Source organism: Vicugna pacos, chromosome 4 (assembly GCF_048564905.1).
Source record: "Vicugna pacos chromosome 4, VicPac4, whole genome shotgun sequence".
NCBI lineage: Eukaryota > Metazoa > Chordata > Mammalia > Artiodactyla > Camelidae > Vicugna > Vicugna pacos.
Genome location: NC_132990.1, coordinates 26,272,183 through 26,299,614, shown reverse-complemented (window position 1 = coordinate 26,299,614; position 27,432 = coordinate 26,272,183). Strand labels below are relative to the sequence as shown.

At 40.0% G+C, this 27,432-nt stretch overlaps 1 protein-coding gene across 4 annotated transcripts in view; it reads right to left on the bottom strand.

Moving 5' to 3' along the window:
• The window catches only part of MPDZ (multiple PDZ domain crumbs cell polarity complex component), a 149,373-nt gene that overhangs the window by 22,654 nt on the left and 99,287 nt on the right, over window positions 1-27,432 (bottom strand). For 3 of the 4 annotated variants that reach the window (XM_072959426.1, XM_072959427.1, XM_072959425.1), the window contains 8 exons: window positions 24,519-24,611; window positions 18,063-18,240; window positions 15,155-15,265; window positions 7,333-7,495; window positions 5,398-5,594; window positions 4,073-4,164; window positions 3,767-3,857; window positions 1,656-1,736 (listed from right to left, as the gene is read on the bottom strand). In XM_072959426.1, the coding sequence (XP_072815527.1) occupies window positions 1,656-1,736; window positions 3,767-3,857; window positions 4,073-4,164; window positions 5,398-5,594; window positions 7,333-7,495; window positions 15,155-15,265; window positions 18,063-18,240; window positions 24,519-24,611 (1,006 nt within the window). Of the gene's footprint in view, window positions 1-1,655; window positions 1,737-3,766; window positions 3,858-4,072; window positions 4,165-5,397; window positions 5,595-7,332; window positions 7,496-10,558; window positions 10,658-15,154; window positions 15,266-18,062; window positions 18,241-24,518; window positions 24,612-27,432 lie in introns of all 4 variants that reach the window. The other variant, XM_015242682.3, reaches the window with a different exon arrangement.

The following is a 27,432-nucleotide window of genomic DNA, read 5'->3' as shown; positions in this document are numbered from 1 at the left end:
CCATTCATCGAGGAGAAACTAGGCACAGATTATAAAACTTGCAAGGGTCACAGGCAACAGCCTGAAAGATGCAAAGAGAAGGCTCCGACCCAGGTGGTCTGGCTCGCAGTCCGTGCAGCCAACCACTACAGCTCCTTAGTCACTCGTCTAACAAGCTCACTCCCCCAGCATCTCCTGGGCGCTTACTATATCCCAGGATGGACCACAGCCTAGGTAAATAAATTAGATCAATGCCATGGAAGGATACATGTGAAATAAATTATGTTATTTTGGAGTTTTCTAAAGATACACACAAACCAGGACTGGAAAAAAAATCATTTATCATCATTAACTCAGCATATATTTAAATTTTTAACAGAACATACGGACATTATTACACTGTTAAATACTATAAACTTTGACTTCAGGATTTAGGAGAAAAAAAAAACTTCAACCCTAAAATCAGCAGGGAAGAAAGAAAGGTATTCTCTCTCTTAAAGGGCAAAAGAATGAGGGACTCTTGAATGGAAGTGTGTGGACTTCTTGGCAGAAGACGCTTTAATGGCTTCTGCTCTTTTCCCTCTCCTCACAACAAACACTGCCCACGACGACTTTTTAAAAATATATGTGGTAAGTCCAGAGCAATCCATTTTTGTACAGTGTTATCTATTATAAAAAAAGAAACCAAATCCAGTAGAGTCACAGTATTTTTTTCCACTAAATGATGAACAAAGTCTGACCACGTGCCAGGCATGATGTGCACAGCTTTATAAAGAACTCATTTCATCTTTAGAATGACCTACATCTAAGGTACTATTATCACCTCCAATTTATAGGTGACAAAACAGAGGTGAAGGAAGACCACACAGCACATGAAGTCTGTACCTGATGAAGCAAGGACTCACCCCAGACAGACTGACCACAGCACCCAGGCCCTCCCGCACCCTGCGGCACTGCCTCAGAGCTGCAGAGCCCTGGGGGAGCGCTCCTCTGCCTCCTGCCTGCAGCATTCTGTGTAAACGCCCCTCTGTCCTTCTCCTCCCTTCCTCTCCTCTTCCCGCGCACTTCACTGCTCTTTCTGCTGACACCCTGGTTCATCCACTGTCCACCCGCATTCCAGCAGGAGCCTGCAGCACATGAAAGCATTTATGGGGTTCTGTTCAACAAACCACTTCTTTCAAGTGGTCACTTGAACCTAAGGTTCAGATCTCTGCAAAAGTAAATACTTCACTGATGCCCATCAGGGAGACTTCCAGTTATGTGAGCTTTTGGTTTCATGAAGGACAAGACTGTAACTTTTGTTTATTTATTCTTTTTATTTCCTCCATAGCAGGTCCTTGGTAAAAGAATCAAAGGACAGACCACTAAATGCCACACCTTGGGATAATCACAGAGGCAAGAAAAGCTGGGTCAATGCCAAAGTATCGATGAGCACAGTGGTTCTCAAACTTGAGTGCACACTGGGCTCATGGAGAAGACTTGTTAGAACAAACTGCAGGACCACCCCCAGAGCCACTCATTCCTCACGTCAGGTGGGCCCATGGGCCTGTATTTCTAACAAGCTTTCAGGTGATGCGGATGCTGCCGACCCGGAGACCACAGTTTTGCAAAACAGTGAAATTAGGACACTGGAGTGAAGGAACCCACATCATTTCCCTCCAAATCAAAGCAGTTACCTTGGGAAGCTCCAGATGTTGCACGTTTTTAAATGAACTGAGGTCCACAGCTGCATCAGAAGTAGTAACATTCGGTTCAGCCTGATGGAGGGAAAGAAATGACAGGTGAGACAAGTGAGTCTTATGCAGACGGGCCACTTAATCAAAATTATTTCATGCATTGTAATTCATTATTCCTCATTTTAATATTTCATGATATTTATGAGCATTATATTTTCTTCAAAATACAAATGAGGAGTGATTAGACAGTAATTATTTTAGAGCACAGAGACACAAAGTGCTTCTCAAGACTGCCTAGATTAACTCTACAGTGACATCTAATAGCAACACAGCTACCAAACGATGCAATGCACTCAACCCAGGACACCAGCAGCGGCACCATTCACTGCGCTTCACCGCGCTGGCCACCACGTGAATGCAGGAGCTACTCCTGTCTGACTTGAAAACTATTAAAGTCCATTTTCTCAACGGACATATTTGCTACAATTCATATGAAAATAAAATTTTCTTCTTTGTAATCTTGAAAAAAACCCACTTAACTCAGCCTACTATTATGACCCATGAAGTCAGTTCATTAGCATGAGAAAATAATTTGTAAACCTCATGTGCAGGAAAGCCCCATGTTTAGACATTAATTTAGGGAACAGTGTTTCTGTTTCTACACCTTGACCCACCCATAGACATTCACTGCTCCTTTAATTTTAAGCTTTGCACTCTCTCCTACCTCCTTATAATACTCATCCTAAACATGTATCCAAAGCTTTTCCAAATCTAAACAAAACTCCCACAAAGACTCTTATAATTTTCAGTGACTCTCTAGCCACTGCCTTCTCTTTCCTAATTTCTTATCCATCATTTGCTTTCTCAAAATCACTAATAACCTCCTAATCGGCAAATCCAATAAACCCTCCTTATTCACCCTCTTACTTGACCTCCACGCAGTAGTCACGGTTGTGGAATACACCCTTTCTCAAGGGCGCTCTCCTCGGCTGCTGCACAGCGCGCCCACCGTTCTCCTCTTCATCTCCAATATCCTTACTGTTGATACTACATAATCCTGACCTTGGCCCTCATCTCCTCTGAATGTCCTCCGTAGGCAAGAGCCTTGGTTCCCACAGTTAACAAAACCTAAGTTGGCATCTGCGGGAATTCATCTCTGAACTCTAGACCAAGTGTCCCCATGGATACTTCTACCAGGCTTTCCAGCAGGCACTCCATTCTCCAGCTGCCTTAGAGGGAATGCGTTCTGTTTTTACGAATACCTGCTCCTCTTTCTAATTTTATTTTGGTGAAAGTTAGCCACCTATCAAGTCACCAGGTCAGACACCTGGAAGCCAGGTACCTCTCGTGTTTCATCTGCCAGCTTATTCTCAGCCTAGAGAACAGTACCTGGTACGAGGCAGACACCCAATAAACACCTGTCGGATAAAAAGACTCTCAACCACTCACCCTTCCTTGCTGAGAATACTCAGTTAGGGATGAAGTAATGTCAGTTTTGCTTCTAAACACCTGAGGTAACCATTTCCTTCTTTTTTCTTTTTTTCATTAGTTGAGGCGCCATCATCCAACCCCTACACTTCTCCAGTCATTTTCTTAATCCCTTTAACTTCTGTCTTGCAACGTCTGATTCTTCTCTGTGCTATTTCCAAAAATGTTTTTAAGAATACAGATCTCGGTCTTTGAGTTCACCATGAAAGGGCCTCAAAGACAAAGTCTGCATCATGATTCCCATGACCTGACCCTCCCATTCCCTGCCTCCCTCTGTTTGGTAAAACTCTGCAATTTTCAATTTTCTGTGTTGGCCAGAGCCTCGAGGCCATTCCTCAACCCATGCCCTCTGCTTGCAAAGTCTATGCCCCCAAGTCATCCACTTCCAACATACACTTCAGGCTCACCTCCCCTATGAAGTCTTATTCTAGCTCTCTGCAGAGGCAAGACTTTCAACTCCTCTTATGCAGCTCTGCTAGTATTTCTTGCACTAGGCTGTAAACTCCTTGGAGGCCAGGGCTATAACTTATCTATCTTAATATCCCTGGCAAGAGTTCTATAATTGTTAGCTGAATTAGTAATTGGTGTATAAATCAACTCTTCCCAGAGAAACAATCACATACCTCCTTATTTTGAAGATTCTCTGAGGCGGTAGGCAAAGGTTCCATTGTATGCCCAGGACATACAGCCATCTGACTCAATGCATCTTTATTTCTAAAATAAAAAAAACAATGACCAATCATTTCATAACAATTCATACTTTCATTCTTCAGCTTGAAGACTCAGATTATTAGAGAAAATTCTGTAGCTCCAAAGACCTGGAACTACAACATTCACACATTTATAAATGCTTTATGTTCATTCAAAAGAACTCAGAATTGAAAGGTTAAGAAAAAACATTTAATACACCAGAAAAAGAAAATGCTCACCTGATGAAAATTATTTTTACTTTAGAAGGAGCACATTTAATGATTGATGAAGCATTCTGATGACTTCTTCCATATAAAATTTGACCATTGATCTATGAGAAATAAGTATCGTTAATTGGGCCTAGATTTTAATTTCATAAATTTTTATCATTCGACCTAATGAAAAGCACATTTTTTCTCCCTTTAAGATATTATACATATTTTCCTATGTAAGTTTAAAATCTAAAGCTCTAAACTGTTCTTAGAAATAATGAACAGTACACATATGTAAACTAAAAAATTCATGTGTGGTCTATTACATATATGTATTTACATTCAATATATCATACTTGTGCAGTCAAATTGTAACAAATCTACCTAATAAAACTGGAAACTGAAAAAAAAAACAAATAAAAATATTTTCCTTTGCAGAATGTGAACCTGACTTTGCTGATGAATAAAGAAAAGCTCCTGTTTAAAGCGAACACCGGTCTGGTCTCCATGGACTAAAGAGGCACCACTTGGACTGACTGCAGGACAGCAGAGAGTCAACTTCCGGGCAGGGGTGAGCTGGTACAGAGCAAGGGCTCTGCGGAATCACATGTGACCTGCACAGGTCATCCTGGGAAGGCTCTACTGCCACAGGTCCCAGTAAATCTCAAAACTCAAGCCCTGGGAAGAGGCCACTGGGAGAAGCCACGCTGGTGGATTCAGGGTCTGGGCAGCGGAATGTGCTGGGGTAGCACAGTACGAACTGGAGAGTGCCCGTCACCCTGCCATTCAGCCACTGCTCACTGAACCGCCCCAGCCAACAGGAGGCAAGGATGCACAAATCAAGCAAACACGACTCTAGAAACACTATCAAGTATGGCCCACAGATTTATTCTGTTTGGCCGCCGGAATTACTCTGTTATTTTAGCCTTGACCTTGACCCTGCCGCTCACCACTCCCATCATTTCTACCATTAGGGATTCAACTCTCAGGAAGGACCAGTGGATCAGTTTCATTACCAGGGAGAGAGCGGTCATTTGGTTTGTCAAAAGCTCCCAGTAAAAATGCAGCACACAAAGAAGTGTTTTTGAAGTGTGATCTTTATTGCTGTCTTGGGGCAAAAATTGTTTCTGGTGCTCCACAGTCACAAGCTTTTAATGGAAGTTAATGGGAACATGGGCTGTACTTAGTAGAGATTTGGTTTCGAGCCAAATTTGCTACAATGCATCTATTTTATTAGGCGAGCGATAGTTTTCTCAGTCACCGTATGAGACCCGGGTGGATTTTCCGGAAACTGATGGCTCCACTGTACCAATTCAGCGAGAGTAAATTCAGTGTTTTCTGCGAGAACTTACTTCGAGAAGCTCGTCTGCAATCTGCAGTCGCCCATCTTTCCCAGCTGCTCCGTTTGGATCAATCCCCACTATAAAGACACTCATCCTGGATCGGTCTTTGTTTCCAGCAAGACTCAGGCCCAAACCACTGCGACCTTTCTCCAGCTCAATCACATGCAGCTCGCCCGTCAGGGTTCCGTAACGCTCTCTGATATTTTCTACACACAGCAAGAACAGAAAGCCCACAGGTAAGTGCTAACTCACAGCCCTGCGCTTTATTGTGGAAGGCTGTTTAGAATGGCATCTTGAGGGCATTATTTGTACCGAAATGTAATCCCTGGCAGTTAGAAAAGCTAAACAAACCAGCCATCAAGATGGGTTTCCTGGAGCAGCCAAACTCTGAGGGATTTCTTTCTATCCACAATGCAGAGAGTGCAGGGTCTGATTCATCAGATCACTTGGGGCAAAGAGGCCCAAAGAAGTCATTCCCATTAACAAACTCTCAAAAGACTGTGATTACAACAGGAAGTCACTCTATCATTTGCAGAGAACAGAACATCCAGAGGATTTGTCCTCACTGGTCAGTGGGAGCTCTTCTCCCACGGCGAAGTCTACACTGCGTATCACATCACGTTGGAGAGTGGTTGGTACACAGGTCCAGAAGAAAGGAAAGGGGCTTTCTTGTCGCACAGGCCAGGACAAATTACTGTACCAGTTCTAGTAGTTAGCTGAGACCATTCATATCTCCCACCCCACATGTTCCAGTGGTAGAAGGGATTCTTTAATCTGAGGGCAAGGCCACATGCAGGTGCCCCAGGCCCAGATGAACAACCAGCCATGTGAGTGAGCCACCTCGGAGGCCCAGCCCAGCCGAGCCCACTCAGCCGCAGCACCTTGACAGGCTAGTAATAACATGTTTCGTTAAGCCATTAAGTTTTGGGGTGGCTTGTGACATGACAAAAGATAACTGAAACCTTCCATTTCATGTTTTTCTCAGAGTACATTCTGGCCACCTTGATGGACTAATAAAATATTTTAATTTCATTGGAAACAGACTGAGAAAACTACGAACTTTATAAATGATCCCTTAGAAAATGTTACTGCATGACTGACGTCCTGCATTTGCTATTAATTCTTAACTGCATCGATGTCACGAACTGTCATTTCCTGGTTCTAGAATCTAGCAACAGAAATTTTACACTCTGTACTTCCTAAAAGCATATACCACAGTGTTCTTAAGGAAAATACTTGCATTTTTTAATGAAACTTTTTTTTATAAGCATTGATACATAACTTTGGGCTAAATTTTTAATGTTTCCCTATAAAATGGCTGATTTCCTTAGGAAACAGAGGCACCCCACTCATCCTATTAACAGCTTTGACTGCTTCCTGTGCACCAGGCTTCATGCTTAGTGCTTCTCAGACTAACTCATTGTTAGCAACCCGAGGAGGAATTGTATCTTAAAAGGGGGAAAAAACCACCAGGCTAAAACTCAGGGGCAGTTACATAGCTTGTCAAATGCCCCAAGTTTTTATCTCAACAATTATACTATGTTACCATCCTAGTACAGAAAAATACCAAAGTTCAAAGCTGTTCTAACAGCAACAACAGGTTTTACAATGAGGAACATGAGGCCTAGAGAGGGGCTAGGACTTGTTCAAGACAGCTGATCTAGTACCAGCTTCTGGGAGAGTGCCCTGGCCCCTTTAATTCTTATACAAATGGCAAAGTGGGCTTGAATACGAATGCAGGATTAAAGGAAAGGAAGATGATCTCATATCCTGGAAATGTGTGCTGCATTCAAGCACAACAGACAGTAGTTATTTCCACACAGAACTGCAGTATGTGTAACTGAAGGTGAAACATACTTATTCATCCAGAGTGTAAGCCTTGGGAAGCCCAGAGCTACTTTAAAGACCTCTTATAATTCAGTGCATTTCAAAAAGACAACTTACTCCAGCTGTAACCAAACTCATCCTCTTTGTCCACATCCTCTGACATTTTGCTTGCAGATGACTGTGTATGATCCCCACTTGTTTCTGCACATGCGGAGAAAGGGGGCGGGGGCACAGTGCACGGCGGAGCCTTTTCCGGCTCGGGTTCTGACTGACTGGGCACCTGTGGGTGACAAGAAGAACGCAGTGGGTATGCGCAGCCCAGGAAGTAAAACCTAAGGAAAAGAAGTAAGACTGTAGTGTCAAAAACAAAAAACTAGCTTTAAAATCTCTGAGATATTAAATAATGGGGAAATACGCATATATAAAAATGGTAGGCAGGATTCAGGTAAAGTTTAAATATACTAAACAAAACAGTATGCTCAGAGCACAATCCACTGAACTTATTCTATGATATTTTAAGGTGAACAATATTTGATTTGAAGGCTTAAATAACTTAAGATAAAAAGTTGCATGAGCTTCCCTTTTTTTTTTGGAAAAAAAAGGACTCATTCAAAAGTTATCTGGGTAAGATGTTGGGGGTCTAGAAAAGCCTTCCAATAATATCAAACAAAACAGCTTGAATCTAGTTAGTGAGGTTATATATAAAGAATTTTTATTACTCCCTGAATCCTCTCTCCAAAAGACTCTCACCAAATTCATGAAAACGAGTATTGCACATGCAGGTTCATCTACCAGGGAGACAGTCTGTTAGCAAAGAGCACACAAATTCAGATCTGGGGGGCTGGTTTTGTGGCACAACATCACCATCCCCTTCACAAAGCAGCCCAAAAGGTCAATGAATAAAGAGGGGTGAAGACTTCATACAAACTCAAAGTATGGCTGGTATATTTGCTGTTCCTTAGGGCTACAGGTCCTATTTCAAAAAAAAAAGGACTTGGTATCATCAAGTTCTTTTTTTTTTTCTCTTTTGATTAAAACATAGGTGAACAAGCTCTTACAGATTATCAAGTAGAGTATCAGAGTTAGAAAGGCCCTTATGTCACTGAGTTCATATTTTTCATTTGGCAGAATAATAACTCAAGGCTGTGAGAAGTCCGATTTTGTTTAGAATCACACAGTGAAACCAGTTTTCTTTTCATTTAATTCTTAACCTAATCCAATGCACTTTCCATTGTATCATGCTGTCTTCTCCAATATCTGTAGTAAGACAAAGGGTATCTAATTCAAGGGTTAGAGATACCCAGCTGAAGCTCCAGCCTGGTGTGAGGCTGTCCCTGAAGCCTTGAGCCTACGTGTGTTCCTTCCTTATTTTACCTTTCCTCCATAGGAAAATCCCTGATACATCTCATTTTATTTCACATGTATGTATCTGGGAAAAGACAGTGATTCTATATATATAATCTATAATCCATAATATAATAAAATATATCTTTCACAGAACACACTAAGTGACAAGCATGCACAAATACTCAGGAATTATTAATTAGTGTCAAGAATCAAAATATACCTAAAACTAAAGCTATATGGCACTGAATGTGATCTCTGATGGTTCAGAAAGCATTTCAGGTTTCTAAGCGACCTCAAAAATGATTCTAATAAACATGAATTACTATTTTTCTGGCAAACACAGGTGAGCTGACTGATAGACACTTAAAGGAAACAGATTCTCAAGTCACAGAATCCGTTGTATTAGAATGTTCGGTCTACACATCACTGGCCAAACAAAAATCACTAGTGTAGACAAAATCCGGGTTATCTTCCCAAGTGCTGTGCCATAAAACTCTCAAATAACCAATGTACAAATAAATATGAACAAACAGAAAACTTCATCTGATCCGATGGAGATTCATCACACATACTAAGGTAGGGAGCAACACGTAACTCAGAATTTTTCTTTAACTACTTCTCTAATAATGGAAAATGTGAGGATGCAAGAATTTAGCCCATTTCATTTCTTAAAAAGCGGAACAAAATCTAATTTAAACTCGCCATAATTTCAATAAATTTTTGCATGCAAATTTTACAGATCTTACTTGCTGCATAACTTTTCTGACTGCTTTTTCCTTTGTTTCCTTAAAACGAACAAAACCTGTCAGTCCAAAAACTATTTAGGATCTCAGTCTGAGCACATTTTCCACACTGTGAGGAAACACAAATAGCTCCCTAACATAACTGATTAATCACAAAGCCAATACAAGCCTCTATTTACTGAAGGGGCAATCAGGTGTTCTGTTTTATTATTACTGAAACGCTCATTCTTACTGAGACTGGGTAACTGAGCTTGCTGCCGACATCTCTTACAATTATCAGTGAAGACACAGCTCTTTAACAGAGACCACTTAGCCTTCATGGGCAAAAATGCAAAGTGTACTTGAAGTCACTCCATGCCATGTCTGCACACAAGTGTTAACGTACACACACAGCACACTGGAACACACCCACTTACTCGGGGATACGTCACACTACAAACCTTCAACGGTGTGGGAGCAAAAGGGTTAGTTGGGGAACAACGGAAGGTAACTCTACTTGGATTCTGTAATTCCTACAGTAACAGAAAACACATTCCTTCAGATACAGCGTCTTTGGTTAACCACATTACAATAACATAAAAATCCAATGAATATTCATAAAATGCTTCCTGAAAGAAATTGTTCACAGCTTTCTTCCTTTCATAATCAAATTATAGTATACACGTTCTCGTAAGTTTTTGTCTCAATTTTGGATTTATAATTTCATCAGAGTATGAGAATGTCCAAGCATAGATTTATAAAATTTGAAACAGTTCCATGTTTCCTGATCAGGCATGTACGTGGACACACTTTATAAATATTCAACAGACTCCTGCACATACACAATTATGTGCAGAGTAATTAACAGAAGAGCTTTTAGGACCACCTTGCATAAGTCTGAGAAGGATTTAAACCATCACAAGGTTTTAAAGAAATTATGTGTGAAACTAGCTCAAACATTTGGCAACCAACAAAAATTTAAATACCCGAAAATTCAACTCACACCAAAATAAAGGAAAGTAATTGGACTCACGATTCTCCCTTACTCTTCAGAAGGGCCATCTAATTTTGTCTATCAAAATGAACAGCTTCTGGCAAGAAAATGTGCTTAAGAAAGGATGTGCACGCCCACTTCAAACACACAGTTGTTGGTGGTGTTGTTTGCCCAAATTTAGTAAACAGCGAGCTGGGACAAAGGCACGGTAGGAACAAAGAACAAGACATTGGCAAAAGGCAACAGCAAGGCAACGGCAAGGCAACGGGCGTTATCCAACCTGGTCAGCGTTGAACTGAAGAGAATCGGCAAATGGGTTAGTGCTGCTCAAGTTGTACTTAGGGTAAAGGTTGTGCGGCAGGGAAGGCAAAGGGGATTTCTAAAAGGAAACATAAGAGGCGCTGAGCGCAAAAGAAACACAGGTAAAATAACTCAGTTATAAGGACAAAGTACTTACTGATTTCAGTAACTCTGTGACACCAGACCCTGTCAGACCTCATAATTAATGACAATGTCTTATCAAACTGCCTAGAACGAAGAGTTTACCTCTAGCAACCTGAATCCACACCCTGATCTAAATGCGGCCAGAGAACACGTAGGAACAAAGTCTGTCAAACTGATCCCAAATTTCTTTTCCTTTCACTGTGTATCTTCACTGTCGCTGACAGATAGGCTCATACATTTCACCCACTTATATTAATATATCTTCCATGCGTATCAGTAAACATGCTTCAACATTAAAACTGAAGAGGCTTTTTATTTACCTTTAAAAGCAAATGATGCTTTTCTGGTTTAAAAAAAAAAAAGCAGTCTGTTTCAGGAGGAAATGAAGCATTTGTCTGCTAGTTCATTGGTAACCTTCAGTATTCTTTATCTTGTTTCCCAGTAAGGAAACTTTTCAGACGTTGACTAGATACGAAGATTGCTTCAGATCAAGAGCATTTTTTTAATTTTAAAAATGAAATTAACAATGTTTAAAATGAACCGAGGTACAGTGGTGTTCTCTATTTCTGCCCACTTTCTGTGGAACTAGGAACACTGATATTTGAGTTTTTTAATTTCCTATAAAAGCTCCCATCTTATTGGGGGATTTATGAGGCTATGGGTAATATTTGAAGTCCTGCCTTCGAGTTCTTACAGATTTTGTGGCTTGCCTGTGATATGCCCTGAGCTGGACTATTGGAGTTGAATATACATATTACAGGCAGGATGACTGCCAAAGAGAATGTAGCATTTTCATAGTTTTTTAAAAAAAAGAGAAGTAATTTCCTTAGCACAATAAATCCTTCTCTTTTTCACACTGCTATCTTTTTCTTTTATTGACTATATCTTTCAGGGGAAATTGCAGACGTTTAGAATTCATTTTGGCTCTAATGAAATGTTTGTGTTACTTCTCTCTATAAAAAAGCCCTATTGGCAAGCACCAAGAGGAGGGAGAGGTTGTCATGTGACGCCACCCTGCACGGGGGAGCACTCTGGAGAGACTACGCTCGCTCAGTGCGCCTGCACTAAAGCTTATGCCACAGTACCCTTTCAATCTGCTCTTCCTGCAATGTTTTTCCTACAGAAGGAAGGCGGGTAAAAGAAATGGGCACGGTGACATTTCTGCTCATCTCAACTTTCTCTCGGCTTTTCAGTTTAAAATGTCAACTCCTGTTTTACAAAGGAGAAGATCACAAATGCCAGAAAAACATGACCATTTATTAAGGCAGAAGAACGGATGTGGCAAAGATTAAGAACACATCCTAGGCAACGTAACTTAATGCTGCGGAAGGTGGAGATTGTCCCTAATTCTCGTACACGGAGCTTTTAGGTTTCATGTTTCCCTTTACAATTCTGTACAACGATATGAAACAAAACCGTAATGGCAAGAAATGGAATATTTAAAGAGAGCTCTGGCTTTTTGCTTGGCTTTGCCTTTTGTGTTTTCAATGTGCAGCTCTTATAGGATTAGAATTTGGCCCTGAGAGAAGAGTACAAGTCCAGGGTAAGCACAGCAAAGGAAACAGTAGGTCACTCTGCTATTAGGGAAAGATTTATAGAAACAGGCTGTATTTCTTCTTAAAAAAAATCAATGATGAAACTTGTGTTTATAGTCCCAAAGGCTAATAAAAATAGAAATGTGATTAGCTAAGAAGCAGCACAGGGAAGACAAAATCATCCTCTGGCCCGTGTTAGTGGGGCCCACGCTTCGCTGTGACAGTGTGGTCAGACTGAACTGTGAAGGGTCGTACTGACGGAATTACCAGGGCTAGTTCTGGGAAGTTCTAACTCCAGAGCGGTTTAAGAGCCAAAGAGGCCGACTGGCTTTTCAGCCTATGTGTAAGATTTTCTTGAAGCTCTATTATATCCACAAATAAAACGTTCACCATTAACAGACTCTCGCGTATCTGTCATGTTTTTTCTTTTGGATTACTGGGGACATGATTATTTCCATAGGGCAGTAAACCACAGAAAACAAGGTAAATCTCATTTTAAATGCAAAAGTGATTCTCATTTCCCCAAACAGAATATGTATGTAGAGGAGGAAAAACATCTTTACTCTGCCCACCTTAGATCCTGGGCTGGATCTGTGTCACAAAAATCAAACTAGCGAAAGGAAAGCACACGTACCGATTTGAATGTGAGTTCTGCCTGACATGGAGCTTTCATAGGGAAATGAAGACCAGGAAAAATGGTTAAACCTGAGTATGTTTGCGGCAGGTCTGATGAAGGATAGAAAGTGGGAAACGTGACAGGATGAAATTAACAGGCACTAAGTGCAGTTCACCAGGGACCCTGAGCAAGGCCCGTGCATTCGGATGCCCCTCAGGCCTCCTCCTCCCCTGCAGACAAGGATGCTCCCTTCCTCCAGGTGCGGGGAGGGCACTTCTCAGGAGAGGCTAATGACCTGCTGGGGGTGTCAAAATCCTTCCAGCACCTGCCTTTACTCTAACTTCAGTTTAAATATTCAGCATGCCACGGTGTCGTATTTTAGCATAGGGTACCCTAATCCCTGTCAAATATAATTTTACTACACATGTCATTCTAAGCAAGATTTATTCTGGAGTAACTGCTGTAAAACCAGGTGTCATTATACCTCAGATAATAAAACAGGAACATTTTCCAGGTGCATGAGAAACTATCTTCCCAGCACATTAGAAAGTGCAACCGGCATTGAAAGAAATGTTTGTAGTTTAAGTTTTTAAAAGTAATACTGAGAATCCTATTCAGCAGTTTATTGTACTGCCCTAAATGATACAAAAGCTGGAAATTAAAAATAAAAAAAGGAATAAAACCCATACCCTCCACACAAAAAACCCAGCTTTAACTTAACTTCAACAGCCATTTACCAACATTATCATGCTGTGTCTCTGTTTAACACAAAAAATGGAAACAAAGGCAGAAAGATCTGTAGTTATTTAAACAAACTCAACAGCATCTGAAAAGAATGCAGCGTGATACAGCCCTAGCATTTGGCATATTTTCTCATCTGAATGGATAATTATTACCTAACAATACACAACTGAATGATTAAAACCTGCAGATGTGAGGATAACTGCTTACATCAAGAACTACTAATTCATTTTTTTTTAACAGTGAACTCAGACCAGAGCTACACCTGTCTTGACAACAAAAGGAAAAACCGATAGGATAAATTTGGTCACTTTGTTTTCTGTGGCACAGAATGCTGACAAATTCCTTTGACTGATCTCATCCACAGAGCTGTTTGCTAAACTCCTTCCATCATTTAAGTATAGCTGTCTTAAATTCTTCATTTTAAAGTTTAAAATTAAATGTAGTTTATGTATAAAATTACGTAAGGTTTAGGTAACTCTTTTCACTTCCCTCACATGTATGAACAATTTCCTTCTAAAGACAATGAACCCTGAAAGCTAATAAGCAGGTATTTCAAAAAGAATCAGTATGACAAGGGTTCTCAAATCCAGGGGTAGACTCTCTCTGAGACTCAGGACATCTGGGGAACTCCTAAGAGATGCAATGCAAACCTTGCAGTAAACTTGAAGAACTTTCAAAGGGGTATGTAGCCCCAATATATTTAAGAACTGCTGCATAGGAAATTTTTTTTTAATAAGGCACAAAGAAGAAATAGAAAAAAATAGTTTTAAATTCTTGGCACAATTTTCATCTTCAGCAACATTAGGGCTTATCAATTACACAAAGCCTCACTTAGCATCTTCTCCACCAACAACATTCACTGACTGCACTCAGACTTTCTAAAACATTTTTTAAAGCCACTTCCCCTGTGATGACTGATGGTAAAATGGGTTAACAGATCTCTGTCCATCAGGCGCTACACAGCGATGAGAGCTATGCAGTGACTGTGACTGGGAAACAGCAGTTATGGGATCGTTAGCACATAAACATAGGACTTAAACAAAATCCACCATGTGGAAATTTAATATTCGGTGGGACAGACAAATACGCTAAAGATCGTTCACAAGAGATCATGGGATTGCATAAGCTGGAAATCCTGTCTAGAGAATAAACTTATAAAGAAAACGTAATCACTCTGGCTCCTAAGAGACTTGCCTAGAGGTCAGACTATTAACCTGAATGACTACATCCCTCTTAACTCACATGCTTCATGACTGTAATGAATACGAGTAATTATCCATCTAGATGTCTATGGTGACCAACAAATCCTACTTCTGTGTGTTTTCAGCCGGATTCAAGTGTTTGTTAAACATGGTAGAAGAGATTTTCAGGGCAACTCAATTTTAAAAGAAAAAAAGGCAAAACAAACTTTTAAAAAGTCTCCTGAGATTTCAAGACTCCATCTCCTTGGTCCTAGAGACAACTTGGCCCTGGATACATTAGATTCCAAGTTGAACACTGTTTGGATATGCCTACCTTGCCCTTTGTGTTCGCTTACCCTCGGTCTGTTTATAATGCTCTGTACCATAAAGACTACAGGGTTGCCTGCTTTCCGAATGGCTTCCACAGCTTGTTCATGGCTTGCATCTCTGAGGTCCATTCCATCCACCTGCAATGGAAGGCCTCAGCTTAACATTTTAAGAAGCTACAGAACAACAGAACAATGCGTGGATCTGGAGTTTCGAGGATCCTAGTTGAGGTTCCTGGAAAATCTGTTTCAGAGTCAAAGATATTGGAGACAACTTTTGAGCCTCCAGAACTTTTCATCTGTCCAGCAGACTTGTGGTCCCTTGTTTTGGACACAGATTTCTGTCCCCAGTAATCAACTGAAATAAGAATCAATTGGAATGAAGGCTCTACTTCTGCTCCCTTACACTGTCCAACTGTTTCTTTAAATTAATGAATCAGCATCATTAAAGAAATAATACACAGGAACTGCCTAGCAGCACTGTCTTCATCATGGGAGTCACTGTGCAAATTTTCTTCCAATTCATTACAGAGCAGTTTGGGAAGTGGGTGGGTGATGCCTTGTATATTTCTCCCAATACAGGGAAGCCTGAAGTTGAAAACAAAATTCTGATGTTTAGAAAAATCAGGTTATGGGAAGGTTAGTTTTGCAAAAGAATCTTTGCAGTACACATGACAGGAGCTGGAAGCCAAGAAATTGTGCTTACTTGTTAGTAATTCTTATATAAATAGCTTGAAAATGAAAGTTATTTTGTAACTTTTTAATTGACCGTGGCTCGCCTGGGTGATGATCAGCTCAGCTTATGCACTATACCAATAGGAAGGAAAATAGTTTGAAAGGCCAAATGCTAATCCTGCCAGAAAACCACAGGATGCTATTATAATTTTATCATTTCCAATTACCACAGAATGGTCTATATAACAAAATAGCAAAATCAGAGTGGACACAATTCTGAAAAAGAAACAGAACATTATCACCTTTAAAAGAATTATATGCTACATTTAATTGAAAACCTCAGTCAAGTTGAGATTCAGATGTCATGACATCTCTTTCAGTGCATATGAAAAACAGCTCCTAATTTTCTGTAGAATAAAAGTAAATTATTTATTCTTACTATATATTTCAATAGTGGAAAAATTTAGCAGGACATTAAATATCTTTGCTCAAGTCCAAAGAACTCTATACTTAGAATGGAGTATTTTGTAGATCTCTACTCATCTAGCCAATAAGCATTTTCAGAAGCTCTTAGCAGACGTGTTCTAGAATTCCCAGGATTACAGAAGCCTAAAGTTCTCTTATTTACTGAAAAAGCCCCTGAACATAACAGCACTCAAAAAACCACTGCTAAGCAGCATACAGTATGTTACCATATGCAAAAAATTCTGTTCAATTTGAAACCACTGCTTTAACTTTCTTAATACATTTAAGCAGCATTTTGGTGCAAACTATGATTAATCCTTTCGTGAAATAATTATAAACATTTCTTACTTTTTCTGCTTGGGCCAAAGGTATTTAATAGTGAAGTATCCATAAAATAAATTACTTCGAGACAATCTTAAATAAGGAATTTTATGTAGTACTCTAAAAAAGAATTCTTTAAAGGGGGGGTGCTAAAATATCATCTAATGAAAGGTAAAGATGCAGAAAAAGAGAACAAAAGCCCATCATTCTTCCTTATAAATGGTCAGAAGGTTAAAAAAAAAAAAAGTACCAGACATGGCCCTTGCTTTTTCTCAAGTCTCAATCTTCTTCCCTTTTCAATTCTCAGGGACAATCAATAAAGGAATAAACAGATCAATGCCCAAAACGTTCACTTGACAGTTATGGTTGATACAGCTAACCTCCCTCTACACAATTAAGGCATTCTGGTGTTTGAGGTATATGGATTTATAACATGAGAGACAACCATGTGTATAAAATAAAAATGATGGCTGTGATAGTGACCAAATGAGCAGTTTCTACCTGGAATTTGTCTCTTGTAGTCTACTCTATAAGTCCTGACAATTCAACAAATTTGGGTCAGACCCCCTCCCCCTTTCCTCTACCCTCTTAACTAAAACTATGCTTATGCTGGTCAAATGCTTCATCACACTGTTCTGCAGTGACCTGACTACTTGACAGGCAGGGACAATGTTTTATTGACTGTGGGATGCCCAGAGCCTGTTACAGCACCTGGAATGCAACGCAATATCCAGGAATATTTGTGGACTAAATCAGTGAGGGACTCAGGGTCTATTTAAAATGTAAATTTCACTTTGAATTAAGGGATTAGGTACAATTTGACCAAATGCTTCTCTCTCACACATAACAAAGTATTCATACACGTGTACACAAGCATACGAACGCATACACACACAGAGCCCTCAGTGATGAACGGGGAATGGGCACAGCACTGAGATGGAGGAAAACCCAAGCCTGGACTGGCAGGGGTGGGAGTGGGGGGACATTGATATAAGAGGCAATGAGGATCCTGGTATAGAACATTTTACCAAAAAGACTCACTTGGGGAAAAAAAATCTCATGCAACACTGTTTAAGTATTTCCTGAAATAAAATCTCATTTGAGGGCTTAATTATGTACAAATTTTTGTGCATATATACACATTTTTAAACAATTCAATTATTTTCTCAAGAAATTTGCTTTGTCCTTTTAATTAAATAATAATAATTTTTAAAAATAATTACTTCATCTCAGGGCCAATATTGTTAACTATGATTGATTATACCTTCAAAACATTAGTCTCTACTTCAAGATATAGAATCTGTCACCATATACTGAAGAGAAAAATTATGGACAAAAATAAGTAAGAAAGAAATACTTTAACGACAAACACATTTTACTCAATGTTGGGTCGAGCAACCAGCATAAAAATGACTCCCTTGGTATAAAGGACGGACTGTGTGGTTAATTTCAGCACAGAAAGCTCACTGGAGGGTACCTCTACTATTCTGTCCCCGGGTTTCAAGGTTCCGTTTTTGCCAGCTGGACTGTCTTCAAGAACATGTTTGATGAAAATGCCCCGCATCACTTCACCGCTGCTCAGACGGCTCCCCATCCCTCGTCCACCAACAATGCTGATGCCCAAGGATTTGCTCGGTTCTCGCCAAAGTTCAACCCTATAAAAAAGTGAATAAAAGTTTAAACTCTCCTAAAAAAATACAGGGAGAAAAGCCTCATAACTTTGGGTTTGGCAATGATTTCTTGGACATGACACTGAAGGCACAGGCAACAACCAGAAAAACACACACACTGGACTTCAAAATTAAAAGCTGTTGTTCATCAGAATGTACTATCAATGGAGTCAAATGGCAGCCCACAGAATGGGGGAAATATTTGCAAACCATGTATCTGATAAAGGATTAATATCTAGACTATATAGAGAACCCCTAAAACTCAACAACAACAACAAAAGAAACAACCCAATCAAAAAAAGGGCAAAGGACTTGAACAGATATTTCTCTGGAGACGATATACAAGTAGCCCATAAGTGCGTGAAAAGATACTCAACGTCACCAATCATTAGGGAAATGCAAATCAAAACTGCTATGAAATACCACCTCACACTCAGTAGGAAGGCTACTATCAAAAAAACAGAAAATAAGTGTTGGCAAAGAGAAATCATGGAGAAATTAGAACCCTTGTGCACTGACGGCAGTGATGTAAAACACTGCAGCTGCACTGGAAAAATGTATGGAAGTTTCTCAAAAAATTAGAAAAAGAATTACCATACGATCTGGCAATTCCATTCTTGGGTGTATGCCCAAAAGAATTCAAACTGAGGACTTGAAGACATGTGTGTACAGCCATGTTCATAGAAATATTATTCATAACAGCCAAAAGGTGGAAGCAATCCAAGCGTCCACGGACAGATGAATGAATAACAGAACAGTATATAAATACAATAGAATGTTGTTCAGCCTTAAAAAAGAAGGAAATTCTGACACCTGCTATGACGTAGATGAACTTTGAGAACATTATGCTTCACGAAATAAGCCAGCTAAGCGAATAAAGGACAAATCCTATATGATCCCATTTCTATGAAGTACTGAGAGTAGTCAAACCCATGGAGACATGAAGTAGAGTGCTGGTTACCAGAAGATGCAGGGGGAGGGAAGTCAGGAGTTATTATTTAACTGGTACAGAGTTTCAGTGTTGCAAGATGAGGAAGTTCCGGAGACGCATGGCAGTGATGGTTACAGAGCAATGCAAACATACTTAACGCCACTGACCTGTACACTTAAAAATGGTTCAAATGGTTAAAAAATAATGACAGGTACAGTTCTAAAAATTCAAAGGAATAAAATGTTATATACATTAATTTCTGCAAATAATATTTGCTCAATTTATTACGGTTTTACCAGCAGTACAACAAGACCACTTTAAGTGCTTTTCCAATTATGTGTTTTATAGGGTCTGATAAATACTAATGCATTTCTGAAGCTGACTTGTTACAAGTAAATACTGAACTCATACTCCAAGCTGGGACACAGAGGAATGTAAAAGTACGGTTTATCCAGAAGCTCTAATATGGCGGACGTTAAGAAATTCTGCTACCCTTGAACAGATGGTGGCTTCTAAGCTCAGCAAGCCAACCAAGAGACAACATTTCTGCACACACTCTCAGAAGCTTCCCTCTGTAGGTCTATCTGCCAAAGGAGATCATGCAAGTACCCAGGGCGTGAAGACCAGTTGCCGACAAGACCGTACGTGATCTGGTCCCACCACCGCCTCCTAACCCATCTCCCACAGCTCTCCACTCTCCTCTCTCCACTCCAGCTGCCACATCGTCTTCCTGCTGTTCCACAAGTTCATCAGACACGCCTTCCCGCCGTGGGGCCCTGGTGCGTGCTACTGCCTCTGCTTTGGATGTACTACTTTCTACTCACACGATAAACCCACGAACTTCTATCGAGTAACTGCAGAGAGCTGCCAGAGCTATGGACGAACTGAAAAGACATGTCTTAGGAAAAGACTGGGGCATAAGAACAAGGTGATGCGCAGCAAGGTGTCCGGGCAAGATGAGGCAGCGGCTCCGGGGAAGGGAAGCCGACAGAGACACCGAGCAGAGCTCTGAGAGCGGCAGGAGACTGCAGTCTGCCCCAGGCTGCAGGAAGGGAGACGACGTGGACAGCGAGAGAGAAGAAAGCGTGGTCCAAGATGCCCTCAATCTTGGCATGTGAGGTGCTCCCAGAGGAAAGGAAAGTTTGGCTTCCAATGAAATGGGAGAAGCCCAGTCAGAACAGACCGGGGATAAAAGAGCAGCCCAGGTGGAGTGAGGGGATGGGCAGCTGGCCAGACGAAGGCAGGTGATGACGTGTCTTTTCTGTGGTCAGCAATCTTCGCTCTATGAGAAATCCATGATCCTGTTTAGTTTAAAAGGATCTCACCGTGATTCCCCATTTCAAAATTGGTGTGTGACTAGCTTGAACTAGTCAAAATCCTAGTCATAATTTTCTTCCACTCTAGGAATTCTGTGAAAGACAAGAACCAGCTTCTCCCAGTTCCTAAGGTAAAGTGGCAAAGTACAGAGGTCAGCAGAGGTAACCACTGTCTTTAATAGTTAGGAATCCACAAAATATGCAGGTGGGACTCCTTCAGTCCTCTCTTAGAAAGGAAAAATAAAATAAAAGAACAAACGAAGGAAAATGTCTCCTGGGATTCTTTGTGGTTGATGTAAATTAAATTAGAAAGTGGTTCTTATGATTTCCTGAACATTAAAAATAGCAGCAGCTGCAAACTCTTACTAAGGGCTTATCATGCACTCAGCATTACCTTCTAAGTGAGTTCCACATACTTCGATTTAATTCTCAAATCATCCCTACGAGGTGGATACTCCTGTCAGCCCCATTTTACCAAGGGACAAGGCACAGAGAAGTTACACAGCCTTTGGATACTGGCACAGTATGCAGTCTTAGGATCTGGCACAGGCAGTGAAGTGTTTTCAGATACACTTCCCAGCGGAAACATCAGAGAAGATAACCAAAGATGGAGCTGCCAAAACGACCACAGCGCTGAGTAACTGGACTCAGTATCCACGGAACAGAATGTGGTAAACATTCCCAAGGAAAGAAAAAGAGTCCTATGAAGGAAAAATTTTACAGAACACGAGCAGAGCTAGTTTTTACAGAAAAATGGCAGGCTTTCTGAGAACAGAGGTTTAAAAAGAGTGGAGTTCAGAAAAGCAAAGGTAAATCAGAGCTCTGAGGGGGCTGCCTGAACTCTGAACCAAGAGGGACTGGGCTCAAGTCCTGCTCTTTGGCTTCTTAACACTTGTGCGACCCTCTGCAACTACTTTAGTCTCTCTTTTACCTTCCTCAGCTGGGAAATAGAGCCAGTTAAGAGTCTGGACATCAGAGAGTTGCTATGAGGATTAAAGTAATGAATACAGGTGACACACAAAACAAAGTCTTGGTACATAGCAAGCAATTAGTAAATCTCTTATTACGATGATTGTAATTATGATTACTGAAGTGATGGGAGCAAGATAAAACATTCAATCCATATGACAAATGTGCACCCCAGCACCTCAACTCTGTCACACTTATACTTTGTTTACTAAGATAACGTACCATTTTCTACCCATTAGGTTAACAAAAACTTTTTTTACGTGATCATATGATGTGGTAACAAGGATATGGGGAAAAGGGAACTCTCATATATTGGAAAAAGAAGTAAAAATTGGTACAGCCACCTTACAAAGCAATTTGACAAAACTTCTAATAGATAATCCAGTTAAATCTATGAGCCAGCAATTCCACTTTTGGATGTATACTTAGATAAATTCTCACACATATGTATAAGAAAACATATATATATATATATATACACACACACACACACACACACACACACTGCACAGACTATTACAATAGTAAATAACTTTTTACTACTCATGTATCAATCTGGGAGTGAATTGTGGTATATTCCATATTAAAATGCACTGCAACAAGGAAACTGAAGGAATTAGCTATTGAAGTATCCACATGGTAGATCTCCAAGACACTAGCTTGAGAGAGGAGGAGGCGAGCTGGAAAATGATACACACAGTCTGACACAATCTTGTACATGAAAATCAGGAGCAAGATAAAAATGTAACACAGGTTATTTAGTCTTAAAATTCACACTTTGCTAAAACTTATTTTCTGTTTCCACACAAAGCAGGTTTTTCTCCACTGCCTGAAACAATGTCCCAGCAGGTTACCAATGTTGTAAAGCACATTCATGACATTTGCTCCTCATTTACTAAAAGCTCTGGTTCTTTTGGTAAGCTTCCTCTTGAACGTCTATGAACTTTCCCCCAAAAGTACCTTAGTGCTTCTGTATAGGTTAGTGACGGCTGAGCACCTTCTGTAAGATTTACAGGAGCACCAGACATAGTCTCTCTGTAAATCAGTTACCACCCTTGGAGACATCTCCCAGGCTGACGTGAAGGTTACAATCCAGGATAAAAGTATAGAAGTCCTCCAGTCCAGATGTCATAACCCAATTTCTCCCCAAAAGAAACTTTCGTAACGATCCCTGTGCTCCACACGTTTTATTTGCTTTGTTGTGAGTCATGATGATGAAGATGATGATGACGGAAAAGACTGACAGTGACTAAATGCGCACCCTGTACCCGGCACCACACCAAGGACCTTAATGCGTGACGCTGTGACACTGAATTCTCCCCCAAATGTAAAAGGTTCTATTATTTTTTTATTCTAAATAAAAATTTTTAATTATTATTTCAAAAATGTTTCTTTTATATTGAATTATAGTTGATTTAACGTATTATATTAATTTCAGGTGTACAGAACAGTGATTCAGTATTTTCACAGATTATACTCCATTAAAAGCTATTACAAGATAATGGCCATAATTTCCTGTGCTGTTCAATATATCCATGCTGCTTGTCTATTTTATACGTAGCAGTTTGTGTCTCTTAACCCCTTACTTGTAAGTTGCCCCTCCCAACTTCCCGCTGCCTTTTGGCAACTACCAGTTTGTTTTTCTATCTCTGAGTCTGTTTATGTTTCGCATATACATTTGTTTATTTTTTTAGAGCCTATATACAAATGACATAATACAGTAGTTGTCTTTATCTGACTTATTTCACTAAGCATAATAGAGAATAGGTCCACCCATGTGCCAAATGGCAGAATTTCATTATTTTTATGGTGAGTAATATTCTACAGTATATATATAATTCCATCTAACTTAACTTCTGCCTCTATTTTCAAATAAGTAAGAAACTTAACAGCGTATAATGTATTTTCTTTCACTGACCTAGCACTTAACATTCTCAGTGCGGGTAATAATGTAGAAAGGCCTTCATTTCTTTGAGCAGCCTAAACAGCTTTTAAAGAAATCAAACCATAATTCATTTTAGATGGCTGGAAATAATTCATTTTAGATACCTTTTTTTTTTTCTGTGAAAGCAACATAAAATGTTTCCTACACTTTAAACATGACTCAATCTAGAAAATGCTTAAATATGATGGCTGCAGCCTCAAGTTCATTTGTGAGCAAGGAAAATCATCAAACTATATTATACATCTGCAGAGTAGAAATTTTTCTCTCTTGAGAATTTTGTTTATTCACTATAGAACAAATATTAAGTATGTGCTAAGTAAAAGGCATCTTTGTCATGGTCACCTTAAGATCTATCTAGAGAAAGTGCCCAATGATTACTTATCTTTGGGGATTAAAGCAAAGTCCTTCCAATTTACTGTAATTATTCTGTGTGTCTCTACCTCTTGCCTACCCAAACACGTAACAGCTTCCTTAAGGGCAGGATTTATGTCTTACACTTCCCTGTTGTTCACAAAATAATCTGCCTCTCATCTGGGTCCATAATCAGGACTCAATGAGTTTCTATTAAACTGAATTTGATTCTACTCAGGGTGAAGGTGAACATATACCCTAGGGATACAGAGTGGTTTATCTGGGCGTGTTTAGGAAAGTCACCTTTTCTGTTACATATAAATTTCATTCTAGACAGAGCATGGGTTAGAATATCTGCAGCCTACAATAAGATGCTTACACACACACATTCTAAATACATATGCTTGAATGTCTAGTGTCTACAGCGCTAGAAAAAAATTTAAATGAACACTTGGCGGTATACCTAAGACCAAACTCCACGGAAAATATTATCCATTCCAACTACCTACGCATAATTTTCTCCAGTTAATTTTATTTAGTCCCTACTGTCTTTTGCCAAATCCTCCAACAATGTTAATTTTAACCCTGTGTGATACACATCATCTTCCCTACTATGCAGGTGAAGAAATGGAGGGTAAAGGATACTAAACAACACACCCAAAGTCACAGCAGCAAGCTGGAATCCAGTGCTTGAAACCACGCCTCTCTATCTTTAAACACTGAGTAGGCAGAAGACAGAAACAGTCCTTACCGCCTGGGCTGATTCCAGTTGCTGTATGCTGCGTTTTGAAGTTCACTTTCTTCCCCCTCTCCTTCTTCTCGCTCTGGTAGTTCTGGAATGTCGCTGTTAAAAGATTCGTACAGTGAGTACTTTGAAGTCCAAGTAAAACCATGCAGGACTGTCTTCTATGCACTTTACCGTCAGTCTGGCTAAAATTGCAGAAGTGCTTGATATTTTCACCATACTTGGCATGTAAGTATATCATATTTCACATTAAGGGGAAATGAAAATCTGATTCAAGCCTTACATTAGAACCAATCTACTATCACTTAGTCTGCAGATACAGCAGAACACAAAGAGCCTTGTCTAGGCTGTTTCTTTCCTCATGAAACATGGATAAATAAAGAACAGGAATGAAAAGAAGGGAACAAGTAGCAGAATTTTAAGGAACAACTATTCACCAAGTATTTCTTAAATGCCTGCCATGTGCAAGCAGGTAGAAGCATCAGGAAGGTGATCTGTGGGCACAGTCCTCATCGACCCCTGGCCTGAAAGAACTTCTCATCAAGCACATCAGGAGTGTAGCATCACTGCTTCGTAGGATGGACCAGTGCTTTCCCTTCAACTTTTGAAGACAGATGGGAAATGCTTATGGTCCAGCTTCAGCCCATCCAAAGGAGCCAGACACAGAATTCTCCTTACAGGAAGCAGTTTACAATGTACCTGTGTTCAAGGTCGGGTTTCAGTTTCTGTAGGAATTCAGAGTTTGCCAAATGTCAGGCCTGTAACAAAGTATGCCCAGTCTGGTAACTGACTCTAAATAAAACTGTAAAATAATAACCTTGTCAAGAAATACCTTGTTTTTCCAAAAGTATACCTTGCATCAATAAATGACATCCTAAGGGCAATAGAGAATGCTAAATCAAATAAGGTGTGGCCTTATGCTATCGGTAAAAACTGTTATTTCTGACAAAATACATCCACATATTCTTCTGAAAACACTGAAGGCTTTAAAAACTCTAATTCAATAAATGTTTGCAGTCGAGTTTTATGGGAAGTGAAAAAAAGGCTAAAGAAAGTATGTGCTCAAATTATATCCATTCTCCCTTGACAAGAATACTGAATTCTGTCAAATTATATTATCTTTAGACTTTGAGATCAGAAATCATCCAATTCAAAATTCACCTGCGTTTGAATATGTTTCCCAACCTTTTTGCCAAACAACTGTCCGAGTTCTCCTTGAATATCTCATTCTTCCTTGACCTGAATGTGAGCTGTTTGTTTTTCCTCTGTGAAAAGGAAGTCCACTGGCCTGTGGTTCCTATCCCTCAGGGGTGTGACTGAATTCCCCTTCTGTGGAGACTGGGGAAGGAGGCTGAGTGAGGTTGGGTTTCCAGAGCCTAAGCCTAAGAGTGGGACAGGACTGCTGGGAACAGATCTAAAAAAGGATTTTTTAAACGATATTAAGAAGCTGATTGAGGACTAAATAGTCTGAGTAAAGCTCAATCCAGAAGATGCAAAGCAGAGAGGTGAGACACAGGCCTAACCCCCTGGAAACACCTTGGAGAGAAGATGATAGAAAAAGCAGGTATGGAATCCAGACAAGAATGAGAAGTTAGAAAGAGTCCCTAAAACACTCAGCTCCTACCCCTGAAGCCTAAGCTGGGGGGGCTACTCAGACACGCACACACACTGCATCACACGCTCCTGCCGCGTGAGCTACAAGAAGTCTTCTGACACAAAAACCCCATTCTTTTCAAATGGCTCTACACTCTCAAATAATTTCACTAACCCAGATATGCGCCCACAAATGTGCTGATTCTTCTCTATCCATCTCAGAGTGGAGTTTAAGGGAGTTGTGCCGTGTGCTCCAAAGAGCAGAGTGAACCAGTTCTGTGCCTCCTGCACTCACTCAGTCACGAATGAACTTGACTTCTTTGCATCTGTGTTGGACTTCTGAATACCAATGAAATTTCTGCCAACTATAATAACTCTCTTTACATCTGCATTAAGGTGCCAGAAACGGACACCAGGTCCCACAGTACAGGAGCAGAGGTGAGGCTGGAATTGAGGCCATCTTACTTCAAACCTGCACTCTTTACCTCTATCCTAGGCTGCCCCATATTTATATACTGGGCTTGCACAATTCTTTCTTTGGATCCAGTGGTTAAGAACATGGAGCCTGACCACTTGCATTCTAACTTTGGTTCTGCCTCTTATTAGCTAAGAAACTTGGGCAAGTAACTGAACCTCCCTGGTACAGAGTCCTCCTGTGGAGGATGTGGACCGTTTTGTTTTGCATCAATAAATGGCATTATAAGGGCAAGACAGAATGTTAAATCAATCATGGTGTGGCTTTAAGTTATCGGTAAAAACTGGATTTCTAAAGAAATGTATCCACATATTATATTAATAGCAAATACATTTTTTCTGCAGTGAAGAAGCTCGTCACAGCATTAGACAATTCTCACCACACTCCCTTCTGCGCTGGGAAGGAAGCACACTGCTGACTGAAAGTGGCTCTTTCTCTCTAACGTTAAACATTAATTCACTGTGTATCAAGAGGCCTTTAAAAGCCATACACTTTATTTCCTAACGTGTATGTACGTTTGTATAGACATACATAAAGACATTCAACTCAGCATTCTCCAAGAGTAAAAGATAACTATTAAAATGTTTCTACATCTGTATGTATGTTAATAAAGAAATAAAACTTCTGAAAAGGTTTGAAAATGTTTATAAAAGAGGAAAAAAAGACGTAGTACCATACAAATTGCAGGTTCCGGGGAGTTAATAAAATCATTTTCACATTGGGAATGAATTCCCAAAACTCAGTACGTTCAAAGTGCTATACTGAGTGGTACAATTAAAGATGGTTTTATTTTCTTGATTTAAATTTTCATATTTTTTCTAAATTTTCCGCACTGCTTAAGTATTACGGGGG